At 38.2% G+C, this 15,516-nt stretch overlaps 1 protein-coding gene across 3 annotated transcripts in view; it reads left to right on the forward strand.

The window, feature by feature from the left end:
- Positions 1–588: 588 nt before the first annotated feature.
- Positions 589–15,516, forward strand: part of bab2 (bric a brac 2) — a 41,197-nt gene continuing 26,269 nt past the window's right edge. For 2 of the 3 annotated variants that reach the window (XM_018008545.2, XM_018008546.2), the window contains exons 1-2: positions 589–944; positions 5,452–7,468. In XM_018008545.2, the coding sequence (XP_017864034.1) occupies positions 5,588–7,468 (1,881 nt within the window). In that variant the 5' untranslated portion in view covers positions 589–944; positions 5,452–5,587. Of the gene's footprint in view, positions 1,033–5,451; positions 7,469–15,516 lie in introns of all 3 variants that reach the window. The other variant, XM_089469267.1, reaches the window with a different exon arrangement.

The raw sequence follows: 15,516 nt of genomic DNA on the forward strand, positions 1-15,516 counted from the left end.
TTGTTGTTGGTGCACTCGTAGGCGCAGTTTTTGGTTATGCGTATCTTGACGTTATTCGCGATTTTTATGTATTTGCCTTATTGGCTCGTGAATTGCCTGCTTACCCCCAACCACTGCCCACCAGCTTCCTCCTCCTCCTTCGCCTACTCAAACTTGCTCCAATCAAAGCTGCGACTGAAGTCAAATAAATGCATAGAGACTTGTCAGCCGCGACTTGCTCAAGTACAGTCCCGCTTGACTTTTGTACATATAAAATAATTATTCATTAATTATAAGCAGCACTTAATCATTGATTCTTGAAAGATCACATGCAAATCCAAGCCCACAGCAGAGAGTGCACTTTGCCGCTCTCTTAAGCAGCTCCGTTAGGTCTCTTAAGACGCGCTGCTCAACGAATTCGCCGCAAAAAACAAGCGGCATTAACATATGCGGCGTTTTGCGCTCTCTCTCGTTCTCGCTCTCTGGCTTTCACGCTCGCCCTCTGTCATGCTCTCGTGCTCGTGCTCTCGCAGCGCCGCCGTCGCCGACGTCAGCAGCGCAGCTGACGCTGCGTTTCGAGTTTCATTCATTGTATCTGTTAGATACTTTTGCCGAGCAATCAGTTCGTATTTAACTTTCGTCGTGAATGCAACGCAACGTTTGGTCTGAGCAGCGTATGCCGAAATATTCAAACAACAACAACAACAATAACAACATCAACAATAATAATAAACGAATGTGCCGCGTCGTTGTCGTCTTGTTGTGTGTGCGTGCGTGTGTGTGAGTGAATGAAACAAAAAACAAACAACAACTAAGCAATAAATAAATAAATAACACAAAAAAAAAGTAGGAAAAAAGTAAAACAATGTGTTGCACGCGCTGCACAAACTGAAACAACAATAACAAATGTGCGACAAGAAAACCTTGGAAAAGCTACGTGGAAAACTCAGTTAGTTTTGTATAATGTATGTGTCATAATTAATTATTGTAATTACAAAAAATACAAAATAATGATAATGATAAATAATTGCATTACAAATAATTGATAAATATGTAAGCTTTAGTTGTTTGTATCTATGAAATGGTGTATGACTATGTATGTCTTTATATGTATATATGTTTGTTTATGTCAATATGTTAGTTGAACAAGTTTTATATTTTGATATAATATTTATAGTATATGAATATAAATGTTTATAGATTTATGCATATATATATATATATATATATATATATATATATATATATATATATATATATATATATATATATATATATATATATATATATATATATAAATTATAAGAACACACACACACATTTTACAGCTTCTGCTCTTGCCGTTTCTTAGTCTTCGGCGCTGAAATTGTAATTTATAAATTTATAACGTGTGCACGACCCCCTGCCACGCCTCCTTTGCTCGTAAAAAGTTGTTGTTGTTCTGGTGCTGCTGCTGCTTCTTCTTCTTCTGCTTCGTCTTCCACTTCTTCTTCATCTTTTGCGCCCTTGCAAAGTTTTATTTTTTTTTGGGCGCTCAGCAGCAAAACTTTGCTTCAGCTCCTTGTTGCCCGCCAAAATACACACAGCGCACACACAGCACACACACACACACACATACACCCACAGACAACAGACAGCAGACAGAGTCATAAAAAGGCAGGCAACAACAGCTACAACGACAACAACAACAACAACCACTGCTGCTCTGCTGTGTAATTTATTATTTGCTGCATAAATAATAAATAAGCGTAAATAAATAAATACAAATATATATATATACATTTATATATATGCGCATATATAAAGGTGTATGTGTGTGTGTGCCGAGTGCTGTATGTGTGTGTGTCTGTGTATGTGGCAGGCAGTCAGGCAACTGCTACAAGCAAGCAAGCGCTGCGCAAACTTCGAAGGACTCGTAAATTAAATAAATAAAAATAATAAATATTAAAATAATAAAAACAGTAAATGCTGTGTGTGCGTATGTATGATTATTGTTGCCGGCCCGTACTTCTTTCTACATACATATACATATGTGTACACATATATATTTTTAATGTGCACATTTTTATTTTATTTTTTATGTTTTTTTTTTCGCTCTCTTTTCATTTATTTATTTTTTTGGTCTTACATTTTTTTTGTGCTTCGCTTCAATTTTAATTTTTATTTTTATGCGGCGCAACAGCTGCGCGCATTATAAATAATTAATCAAAAAACAACAACAACAGCAACGTGCAGGCTTCACAGCATTACGATTATTTATATATAAAAAAAAAATATTTTAACCGGAAATGCCCAAAAAAAAATATGTATATATAAAAATATTATTATATATATGTAAATATATATAAATTTATATATATTTAATTTTTTTTTTTGGCATTTTTCAAACAGCCAAAAATCAAGGCCCAAAACAAAAACAACAACAGCAATAAAATAAATAAACAAATAAAAAGTTGCCAAAGCAAGAAAATTTAGATGAAGAAAAAATCAAACAAAAAGTTGCCAACAACAACAACAACAATAAATAAATATGTAAGAAAAACAAAACAAAAACAAAAGCCATTTCATATAACAAATTGTTATTGTTGTTGTTGTTGCCGTACCATAAAAAAAAATAATAATAATAATAGGTCTCGACTTGAGCGCAAGAATTTAATTGGAATGAAATAATAAACATAAAACAAAATAAGTGAGAATTCCGTGAATGAGCATAGCTGACTGCACAATGCTTGCTCGGTTAATAATCGCAGGCTAAATTGCTGAAGAAATCTATATTTGACACGCCCTCAACGTAGGCGTAGCTATATTATTTAGAGATCTTGCTCTTCCCATATTGGCTTTATGGATTTGCTCTATAAAAACTTGTCTAGTCTCATGTTCCAATTAGATATTCTAGTTCATATATGCCACATATACTCTATACTAAAATGGTATAACCCAAGTTCCTATATGCCACGCCTACAATGTGTATTCACAACAGAAAACCAAATTTAATTAGATCTCCATATACACAGAGCAGATATACCCAAATGTCAATATTCGAGCTGCTAAGGCCTGGCATTTTTATAGATACACCATCAAGGAGATGTTGCATAAAACCAATATACCCATTTGACATTTGCTGCACAGGCATAGAGAGACGCAAAGTCGCAGAGTCGCAGAAGAAGCAGCAAAAGAAATATAATAACAATAATAATAAAAATAAATTAATTTTATGGCTCACTGTGTTTACACACACACACTCACAGAGAGTCACACACACTTTCAAAGGGAGACAGCAAACACACATTTTTGCAGTTCTCCCACACACAGTTTGAGAGCCAAGCGCTGTTGCCCACTGCCACGCCCATCGCGCCCACATACGTATATGTAGATTAATGTACATACGAATATATTTATCTATATATATTTATATGTATATACATATATATTTAAATAAATATAATTACGCAAATGTTCAGCGTCAGCCATAAATAATAATATTTAATTAAATATAAATGTATTCCACTTATTTATAAAGCGAAACAGAAATGAAATGAAAAGATAATACAGATATATGTATATACACAATATATGTACATACATATATATTTATAGAATATAAAACAGATAATAGTTGGATAAATGCGTGTATGTGTGGATATACATATATCTTCATATATGTATATGTATGCAGTCGCTATAATTGTTTGGAAAATCTCCATAATAAATTAGGCCGAAATGAAATATAAATAAATTTTTGCGTTTTGCTAATAAAATAATCAGAGGACTGAGGAGACGCGGATGGTTGGGGTGGGAGGAGGAGTTATGGAGGCCAAAATGAATAGAAATGGAAATGCTCGAGAGAGCAGCAAAGATTAATGGACTTATTTAATAGAGTTATTGAGCAAGCAAAATATTATATAAATATATATATATGTATAATGAAGCTGAGCTATTTGTAGAGAAAAATATATAAATAAATAAAAAAAATATATATATATATATACAAATTGTATATATAAAGAAAATTATATATTATATTTCAGTCTATGTTTAGAAAGTTGAATCACCTAACATAATATTATTAAATGTGTTAATTTTATAAGAAAAAAAATAAAAACATTTCTATATATAATATTTTATGAAAACATTTGGCTAGAGAATCTAAAAACAAAATTTCAAGTCGAAAGTTTTTGTAAGTTCAGAGATCGTTGCTTTAATAAAAGCGAAGGAGAGAGACAGAGAATGACAATATATAGAGAGATAGACAGGCAGGCAAATCGCTAAATAATGGTAGATCAATGCTGTTTCTATAAATATAATAAATTTAATAGTTTCGGGAATTCATTTTGGTTTCATTTCGTTTAATCTTTAAAATAAGTCAAGAATTTTTTATTTATATCCAAGTTTCGCCAGAATTTTCTAGAACAATGTATAAATATCTATCAATTAGTTTGTGCCTAATTGATAGACATTTGTACATTGTTTTAGAAAATTCTTGCGTAACTTGGACATAAATAAAAAATTTTTGTACACAAACAAATATGTTTATGTTTAATATTGAACTACCATAGAATAGATCTGTAAATTTTATCCATTCGCCTCATTAATTTATTTCAAATTATCTGGATGTCTGTCCATCTTCAAAGCTATCTAGCTATTCAATGAGAAATTTGTAATCTAAAATATATGTGTATAAACATTTCATGAAATTTAACAAGTGACTAAATATAGACAATGATAATGATAAAAACAATGACAATGACAATAACAATAACAATGACAATGACAATGACAATGACAATGACAATGACAATAACAATAACAATGACAATGACAATGACAATGACAATGACAATGACAATGACAATAACAATAACAATGACAATGACAATGACAATGAACAATGACAATGACAATGACAATGACAATGACAATGACAATGACAATGACAATGACAATGACAATGACAATGACAATGACAATGACAATGACAATGACAATGACAATGACAATGACAATGACAATGACAATGACAATGACAATGACAATGACAATGACAATGACAATGACAATGACAATGACAATGACAATGACAATGATAGTGATAATGGTCATAAATGACGTAAATAATTATATGAGCAATAGAAATAATTATAACAATTATCACAAAAAATATAGTTCCAATGATGATGATAATAAAAATAATTGGACTGATACAAAAAATACATCACTATCTTTGTATTGCCGTCATAAACTTGTTCGAGTCCGTAAAGATATATGAATTTATGCATATACGTGTATATGTATATGTACATAAGTGTATATTTATATAGAGATATACTCCAGCAATTATCATAACATTATATTTTGCACTGAAAGTTTTGCTTATCTTTTATTTATCCATAAGATTTGCGTTTGCTTAACGATTTCACTGAAAAGAAACAAATTTGCATTTTGTGTTTCTCCTCTGTTTTATTTCTCTTGCAGCCGAACAACAACAACAACAATTTCTCGACTAGAGAGAAACAGCCGTAAAATGTGCTAAATAGGGAATAAGGAGAGAAACAAACGAAACGCATCAACAGCAGCTCGTACAAAGTGAGAAGCCAACAGAAACCGTACCATGGACATGACCAAGGACATTATGGACTTCGAAAGGAAGTCGCTAGACAGCAGCTGCGGCGAGCAATTCGAACCCAGCGACTACACAATGGTTAATGCAGAGCTGGCCAAGCAGGCCGCACAGTCGGCACAGGCGGTGGACCAGGTGGAGCTCGACCTGCCGCTAGAGCTGGCCAAAAAAGAGGAGCCAGAAGCACAGCCAGAGCCGCTGCAGCAGCTGAAGGAGGAGAATCGAGCCGTTGCCGCCGAGAAGCCAGCTATGCTTAATGAACAGGCGCTGACCCCACCGCCACGCCCACTCACCTCCAGTGAGGTGGTGGGTCACAGTGAACCCAGCGACCCGGAGCTACAGATCCAGCTGACGGCCAAGAAGAGTCGCTCCTTGCCCGTCTCCCCACAGCCGCTCGTCGCTCACAATTTGGCCGCCATTGGACTCTTTGAGTTCGGCAAGACGGGGGAGACGCCGGAGCTGAAGCCCAAAATGAATCACAAACTGTTGCCACCTGTCAATGTGGGCGTGGCGCCGCGCAAGGTAGCGCCCAGCGCGGGCGGGGGGGATAACCAACAGTTTTGCCTGCGCTGGAACAACTATCAGTCCAATCTGACAAACGTCTTCGATGAGCTGCTGCAGAACGAATCCTTCGTGGATGTGACGCTCGCCTGCGACGGCCAGTCGATCAAGGCTCACAAAATGGTGCTGTCCGCCTGCTCGCCCTACTTTCAGGCACTGTTCTACGATAATCCCTGCCAGCATCCGATTATCATCATGCGCGACGTCAACTGGTGCGATCTGAAGGCTCTGGTCGAGTTCATGTACAAGGGCGAGATCAATGTGTGCCAGGATCAGATCAATCCTCTGCTAAAGGTCGCCGAAACCTTGAAGATACGCGGCCTGGCCGAGGTGGGCGCCAGCTCGACCGCAGCGGGCTTGGGTGCTGCCTCGATGCTGCCCGAGCAGCGCATGAGCGTCTACGGCGATGAGGAAGATGAGGATGAGCTGGCCGCTGCGGCAGCCTTGCTGAACGACGAGGACGAGGATGAACTGCTAAAGCCCAAGCGTGCTCGCCTGCTGGCCAAGCTGCGCGCTGCTGAAACTGCGCTCGATCTCAATCAGCGCCAGCGCAAGCGTTCCAGAGACGGCAGCTATGCCACGCCCAGTCCGCTGCGATCGGAGTCGCCCAGCTCGCAGCTGCCGCTGGCCATGACCACGTCCACCATAGTGCGCAATCCCTTCGCCTCGCCCAATCCACAAACGCTGCCCGCCTCCTCCGGCTCGAGCAGCAACAGCAACAGCAACAACAGCAGCTGCAACAACAGCAGCAGCAACAGCAGCTCCACAGCCACAGCAGCCGCACAGCCGACAGCCACAAACTGCTCCAGCGCCAGCTCGGCCGGAGTTCCCTCGAACGGCTCGTCATCCGCTGCCTATCGCTCGCCACCGCCGCCGCCTCCACCGCCGTCCTCGGCGCACAGCAATGGCAGCTCCGCCGCTGGACTGAGCTCACCAACTGGCAATAAGAGTTCGGCTGCAGCAGCTGCTGCACAGTCGCAGCTGCCGCCGCACATGGCCGCCGCTGTCGCTGCCGCTGCCCACCACGCCTCTGCCAACGTGCCGCCTCCGCCGCCGGGCGCCGCGGCTTCCATGCACCATCATGCAGCCGCCGCTGCCGCTCAGCAATTGGCCGCCCAGCACCAGCTCGCCCATTCGCATGCCGCCATGGCCAGCGTGCTGGGCGCTTCGCTGGCCGCCGCTGCGGCGGGCGGCGCGGCTGCACCGGGCAGCGCAGCCGGCGCTGGCAATGCCCCATCCTCGGTGGGCGGACATCATGACGACATGGAAATCAAGCCGGAAATTGCCGAAATGATACGCGAAGAAGAGCGGGTGAGTTGACCTTTGTCGATGATGATATATTAAATATGATATGATATGATGATACTGTTTATAGATCGATTATACTAATCGAAGCTGAGCTATGAATGTGTTCAAGAGATAGATAATGAATACATCTAGATTTTTTTCTATAAATGCTTTTTTTAGTATCTAAATATTTTACCTCAATCCATATTTAATGTACATAAGCCACAAATTCTTGATTATTCAGCTGCCATGTGCCAGAACTTATACTCTTATGCCAATAAGACCAATTTTTCCTTTTAATAGTTTTCATAACTCAATCAGAGACTTTTCCAAGTATAACTTGTATAACTTATTCACCAAGAATTTTCCAGAAATTCTTCAACTTTTCAATTCCGTTGATCGAGTTCAAATTCGAACTTTGGGTTTTCCCCTTCCTAATTAAATTCGATTATATCCAGCAAATATTGTTTGTTTTTATTGCAAAGTTCTTTAACTCAAATTGATTAGCGGTATTTTTTTATAAATTGTTTAAAACATAAATCGACTACGCATAATCTTCATAAGTGGCTGATGATTTAGCAAATTTTGTTTAAAGTATAATATAGTTATGACTACTTGAACGTACGCACAATCAGTAAATAGATTAATATCGATGACAGATTAACTAATTGGCTAATTAGGGCCAGGTAAGAGCACACGTAGAATGTGTCTTTATATGATATGGAATATTATATATGCATATAGTATTGTTAGCTATTTTTCTTGCATTTGCTAACAAGTCAAAGGCCTTGCGATCGAAGTTGAATTAATTTTGAATAGTGCGCATACGACGCGTGTGACTAAAAAACAAAATATACCGAAGACAAACAAACAGCAAAGTTGGAAAAGTGCATAAATGCATGCCTATTACAAATGAATTTACACAACAACAACAACAACAGCAACAACTAAAGTGTGTTGGTTGTTATTTCTATTAGATAGCACATTAAAGTCGATTTTCTATTTGTATAAAGTAAAAACAAAAAGCCAAATTGCGTTGCATTTGCAAAAGTCTGGGCAAAGGAGAGAGTCTAGAGCGGCGGAGTGGATGGGTGGGGGCAGCAAGTGGTGGAGGGCTTGAGGTCTCGACATTAACTGCGTCAACGACTTGAAAAATAATTCAACATTTAATGCTAATGAGGCCAAATTGCGCAATGCACGCATAGACCAAAGAAAAGTGGGCTTCAGCTACAACAACAACAAATTAGTTAAACAAATGACAAAAATTGATGGCAATGCAAACAAAAGTGCGCAAATATTTGAATTGCAACACGTCTTGTTGTTGTTGATTTTCTTTATTCGTTTATCTCAAGGAGTTGCATTGCATTTATCTATAATTCCGACTAATGCGGCTTTAATTTCAACATTGATTGCACTCCAGATGCAGAGTGCAGCGCGTGCACTGAGAGAAACGGGTGGCGAGCAGATGAAACAAAAGTTAACTTAGCTTTGGCAAAAATCATAAATTTCTACACTGAGAGAAAGACGTAGCTATGGATGCTTGGGTAAGCAAACACTGAGCGAAATGGGCAGTGAGTTTAGCAAGTTCATTGTAATATAACTGAAGCTGAGCTGAGAGAAATGGCTGATGAGTATAGAGAGATCAAGAAATGCATTAAGTTTTTTCTCAGTGTAGCTAAAGTCTTGTCTATAACTCTAGATATGTATATATTTATTTGAGTTTGTTTCTAACTTATGTTTGACTTTGCTTGCTGCAAAGATTTTTTATGTAAAACTCTTGACATTGAATTTCGAATGGATTTTTTTTTTGTGTGCTAATATTTTTCATATATTATTTTTGCACTTAAGAAATACCTGTATGCATTATATAGTATATAAATATGTGCATATATAGATATTGTATTTGTATATCTAATTGTTTTTGCTTTGTTTTTTGTTGTTGTTGTGTTTGATTTGTGGCATAAATAATGCATTATATGCGTCGTTGTCGCTATTCGATGGGTGTATATCGGAATGTGAATGTGTGTGTGTGTGTGTGTGTGTGTGTGTGTGTGGCTTATGAATATGAATGCTGAGCTGTAGATGTAGATGTATATATGTATATATACATATATAAATTCAATATGTAGCAGCTGCTGCATAAATGAGGGGCGAAAAGTTACAACAACAAAAATGAGAAATGAGAAGGAGAAAGAGAAGGAGAAGGAGAAGGAGAAAAAACAAAAGCACACGATGGCAACCATTTTCTTCATTTTTGCGCTTAATTATCTTTTTGCTGGCGCAATTTACTGTTGCTCTGTTAATTTATTGAAATGAAATCAAGAGAAAATTGTAATAAAAAAAGAAATAAATAAAGATGAAGCAGCAGCAGCGGCAGAGGCAGAGCCAAGAAAAAGCCAAAAAAAAAAAAACTTTTTTCGGCGCAAAGCAAAAACTTGAGCAGACGCCTGGCTGTCATCAATGGGGAAATCCCCGTCAAGAAGAGCCCCCAAAAAGACCCCACAGCCCAGCATCCCCACCCACCCCTAAGACTCGACGGCAACAGCTGCCCGATGAAGTCAACTGCGTGTAGGTGGCAAATGTTGGCCAAAAAACTGAGCGCCTATTACTTAATAGAGTCACAGCCGTCAGGGCACTTGCTCTCTGAACTCTCCCGAGAGGCGAGCGAGCGAGAGCGCTTAGCTGAGCTTTCATTCACAGACAGTTTGTAGTCAACACGCACACTCACACACACGCAGACACACAGCCAAACACACTCTCGCACACACATTGAGAGCGCTGAAATACCAAGCAGTCAGCAAAAGTTACGCGAAGTAGCAAATGCCATGGCTGCTGCGTATAAGTTGATGGGCGTTTGAGAGTGAGAGGGTGGGCGTGGCAGTGTCGGTGTAGTACAGTTCTTGGCTCTCTGCCCCACTCCCCCACTCACCCAATCGCTCACCCTCGCCCGCTGCCCCTCTCGATGTGTTTACACATCATTTTGTGTGACGCTCACTTGAGTTCCTTGACTTTTTGGTGGATTCTCCTAGCAAGGCGCTTGTGTGTGCATACCACGTAGCGGCATTTTATTAAGGGTGTATCAGCTGGGATATATATATAAATAAAATTATGAAAAGAGTTAAATATTTTTTAGAGAATATAGATTAGAGAGTTCTACCATATCGTAAGATCTGAAGACAGTTTATTTTCCAAATTTACAGGGTATCTCTTTGGCTTGCATTCATGGCAAGCAATTGTTTTTGTAAGAAAATTACTGAAAATTGCCAAGTGCGGAAAAGTTCTTTGACAGCTCAGTGAGCAGCTGCCGCGAGAGAGATAGAGAGAGACTGAGAGAGAGAGAGAGGGCGAAGGAGGGATAGTCTTTGTCTGCAGTATTAGTCATAACTGTAATGTGCGAGTCGCAGAGTCTGCGAGCTACTTGTCTTTAAGCCTCGATGTCGAATGTCGATGTCGATTTATGCAAATCAAGTTGCTTGAACTCCCGAATGGAGCGAGCAGAGCGCAGGTCGTCAGCTACTTACAAGTGATACCGAGAGAAAGAGAGAGAGAGAGAGACAGAGAACGAATAACATAGAGAGCGAGCGCGCGATTGTCTTTTTAGGGATCGTGTGAATCAGTGCTTGGATCAGTGAGTTTGTCAACTGTTTCCGGAGTATCGAACTGTGGGGTCGGCGGCTCATTAGGCCAGTTTGATTGATTTCCACTCTAAAAAGCCGCAAATAAATCAAATTTATGTTTTTGGGGTTTTAGTTGTTTCTTCTTTTATTATTTAACATAAATGAAAACCTTTTAAGACCACCACAGTGTAAATATATGAGCGGGGCAGGCATAATTCTCTTTACCCCTTTCTTTTCCTCTCTGTGTTTATTTGCCGGCTCACTTAAGGGCTTAATAAAGTTTTAAGGTTTGTTCTTTGCTTTTGTTTTTATTGCTATTTCGAAAAAAAAAAAAAAAATTGTAGAAATCTTGTTCTTACGAAATTTATACGAAAATATAATCAGGAAATGAACATGCTCTATAATTTATGGCACAATTTTCGATAATATGTTGTGCATTAGCTGCTTCTTCATTTTCGACTTTTGCTTAAATCATTGGGAAAGCAACAACAACAACAACAACGAAATAAACCCATAAAATGTGATATTATAAAACGCACGTCAAAGAATTCGCCTCGGGCCGCATACTCGAAATAAATAACTAATTTATTTTATTGAGGGGCAAAAGGCAACAGAAATAATAATAATAAAAAAAAAAAGCTAAACGAATGTATATTAAGCACCATATATAGATCTTATCGCTGGACAACTAATGCACAATATAATAATAATAACAAATGCTTGTAATCTTTGGGTTTTTTAAAAGTAATTTCCTTGATAAGATTCCTCCATACGCTCAATCCCCCCTTTGTAGTTTCTCTATTAAATATAATACCTAGACATATTGGCTATGTATGCAATCTATATATATATACTTATATTTATATGTATATATGGAGTTCAGTTATATGAAACACGATACACAAGCTAATCGCTGGCAATTAAATGCGCTAATTTAAACATTTTCCATTGTCAGAGACATTCGACAATTTTGAATGACTTGGAATAATTTATCTTTAGACCCGTAACACAATTTACAGCCTAACGGTGATTCGTTTAAATAAAAACCGATTATATGTTGTGCCATAAAGTGTTATATAAATACAAAACTCTTGTGATATTTACGTCAATTGCTCGTGCTATTTGTGGCTAAAAACAAAACTTATCTACACAATAAAAATGCACAGAAAAACCAAAGAGAAACCAAAAAAAAAAAAAAAAAGTATTATACTTCAATTAGAAAATCTATTTTCAGATTGCTATATCTTTGGTCGGATATGTTTTTATTAAGTCGCAATGGTATGGCATTTGGAACTTGTTCTTAATTGCACTGATTCCGCATTCCTCTATATATATACGCATATGTATATGTAGAGGTACGATTATGCTTTAATCTGTTCCTTTTCGATATATTTATCATGTTTCATTGCCATCGTTCTCCTCTATTCCATTTCATTCCGGCGCTATTCCTACCAGTTCGAGCTATTTGCAATCCATTTCTCTGTTTTGACTTCGCTAATTTATTATAATAAAATCATTCCAATTGTTTTCTATAATTTAAGCACTAGTTCCATGTGACTTTAGCTCACTTTTGTTCCATTCTATAGAATATCATTGCATTGCAATAGTTTTACTTATTCACTATCAATTTCTTTAATATAATTAAGATATCTTTCTGTCTTAATTACCTACCCCCTCGAGTTTATTCGTCATGTTCATTCCCTCTCTCTCTCGCTCTCTCTTGCTTAAGATCTTTTGCTTTTGGGTCGTTGGCCGCAACAAAGACAATTTCCATTGGCAGCAAATTGAAGACAACAGCAACTACAACAACAACAACGATAGCAATAATTCAACATTCATATTTTCCAGGCACATTCACATCCATTTACATCTTCATCTCAGTTCCCCTCTCTCACTCTCTCTCCATCTCTCTTACACCTTCTGCGCGTCATTTGTTTGCGCTGCGTTAAGTTTTGTTATATTTACATTTTTGTTGTTGTTATTTTTATACCCTGAACCCATTTTCAATGGGAAATCAGGGTATAATGGTTTTGTTGAAATGTATGTAACAGGCAGAAGGAGGCGTGGCAGACCCCACAAAGTATATATATTCTTGATCAGGGCGACGAGCTGAGTTGATTTGGCCCTGTCCGTCTGTCTGTCCGTCTGTCCGTCTGTCCGTCTGTCCGTCCGTCCGTCTGTCCGTCTGTCCGTCTGTCCGTATGTATGAACGCGTCGATTTCAGAAGATATAAGAGCTAGAGACTTCAAATTTTTTTTAAAATGTCCGTAATTACAGCGCACATATCAAGTTTATCATTAAAAATCGATAACTCATTCCGATCTTTTTTTATCGATAAAAAACCTTATCGAAAACCAGTTATAAAATTATATCTTCTACACCTTTATTGCTAGAGTCTCCAAATTTTTAATGTATGCTTATATGCAATTTATACAATTTCGGTTTTTGTTAAAATTTACCCCCCACCCTTAAATTCACCCCCTCACCCTCACTTTTGTAAAAAGCGTATTTCAAATACTAGAGACTTGTGCTTTGGCAATTACATGCATATCCATGTTATAATCATAATCTGAAAGTTTCATGAAGATCGTACGTCCACAAAAAAAGTTATTAAACAATTGAGTTCTCATAGTAAGCGCTCACTGCCGCCCATGCGTGTTTATGCTTGTATGTGTATATGTATGTAATTCTTTGTGTATGTGTGTGTGTGTATGTGTGTGTATGTATGTGTGTGTATGTATACCTGTGTGTGCGTGCGTGTGTGTGTGTGTGCGTGTGTAAGCTGAAAGACGCGAAAAATTATTGAAATAGCTATTACTCCAAGGGTTCAGGGGATCTCGTAGTCGAGCAGTCTCGACTAGAGCTTTCTTACTTGTTATTATACCCTGAACCCATTTTCAATGGGAAATCAGGGTATAATGGTTTTGTTGAAATGTATGTAACAGGCAGAAGGAGGCGTGGCAGACCCCACAAAGTATATATATTCTTGATCAGGGCGACGAGCTGAGTTGATTTGGCCCTGTCCGTCTGTCTGTCCGTCTGTCCGTCTGTCCGTCCGTCCGTCTGTCCGTCTGTCCGTCTGTCCGTATGTATGAACGCGTCGATTTCAGAAGATATAAGAGCTAGAGACTTCAAATTTTTTTAAAATGTCCGTAATTACAGCGCGCATATCAAGTTTATCATTAAAAATCGATAACTCATCCCGATCTTTTCTTATCGATAAAAAACCTTATCGAAAACCAGTTATAAAATTATATCTTCTACACCTTTATTGCTAGAGTCTCCAAATTTTTAATGTTTGCTTATATGCAATTTATACGATTTCGGTTTTTGTTAAAATTTACCCCCCACCCTTAATTTCACCCCCTCACCCTCACTTTTGTAAAAAGCGTATTTCAAATACTAGAGACTTGTGCTTTGGCAATTACATGCATATTCATGTTATAATCATAATCTGAAAGTTTCATGAAGATCGTACGTCCATAAAAAAAGTAATTAAACAATTGAGTTCTCATAGTAAGCGCTCACTGCCGCCCATACGTGTTTATGCTTGTGTGTGTATATGTATGTAATTGTTTGTGTATGTGTGTGTGTGTGTGTGTGTGTGTATGTGTGTGTGTGTGTGTGTGTGTGTGTGTGTATGTGTGTGTGTATGCGTTTGTGTGTGTATGCATGTGGGTGTGTATGTGTGTCGCAGTTCGCAGTTCGTGTCGTGTTTCTTATGTAAGCTGAAAGACGCGAAAAATTATTGAAATATCTATTGCTCCAAGGGTTCAGGGGATCTCGTAGTCGAGCAGTCTCGACTAGAGCTTTCTTACTTGTTTTTTTTTTTTTTTTTTCATTTCTCATTTATTTGACTGGCTTTCATTACATTTTATTTATTTATTCCACATTTATTGTAGGGTACACAACATTTCTATATATCGTTAGTTCAGTTGGCGACGAACAACTCGACCGACTGTTGTCTTTATGACGACAACGACGACGGCGACGACGACGACGATGATGATGATGGTGGTGATGATGATTATTATTATTATTATTGCCGTTGTTGTTGTCGCTGTGTTTTCATTGTACGAAGACATAAGAAAATTATAGGTATCTGCCCTTATGGCGCAGCGCAGCGAAGCGAAACAATAAAATATAAAATAAAATATGTACGAGTATGTTTACGCAATTACAAACAAACAGACAAACAGATCAACAACAACAACTACAGCTACAACAATAACTGCACATACACATAGCTAGAGCTGACTTGCAACTGCCGCAAGAGTCGCAGCGTTCGCCGTTCTTGCTTTTGTTTTTGTTGTAGGAGATGAGGCGTCTCTGGCAATACAATATTTATAACTGACAGTAGCAGCAGCAGCAGCAGCAGCAGCAGCAGCAGGTGCTGGGTACAGTTACACACACATACATTCAAAGCTTTGCCTTATGTATCTTACAGATACTTTC

This window comes from Drosophila arizonae, chromosome 4, assembly GCF_054131065.1.
Source record: "Drosophila arizonae isolate 15081-1271.41 chromosome 4, UAZ_ARI_1.0, whole genome shotgun sequence".
In the NCBI taxonomy this organism is placed as follows: domain Eukaryota; kingdom Metazoa; phylum Arthropoda; class Insecta; order Diptera; family Drosophilidae; genus Drosophila; species Drosophila arizonae.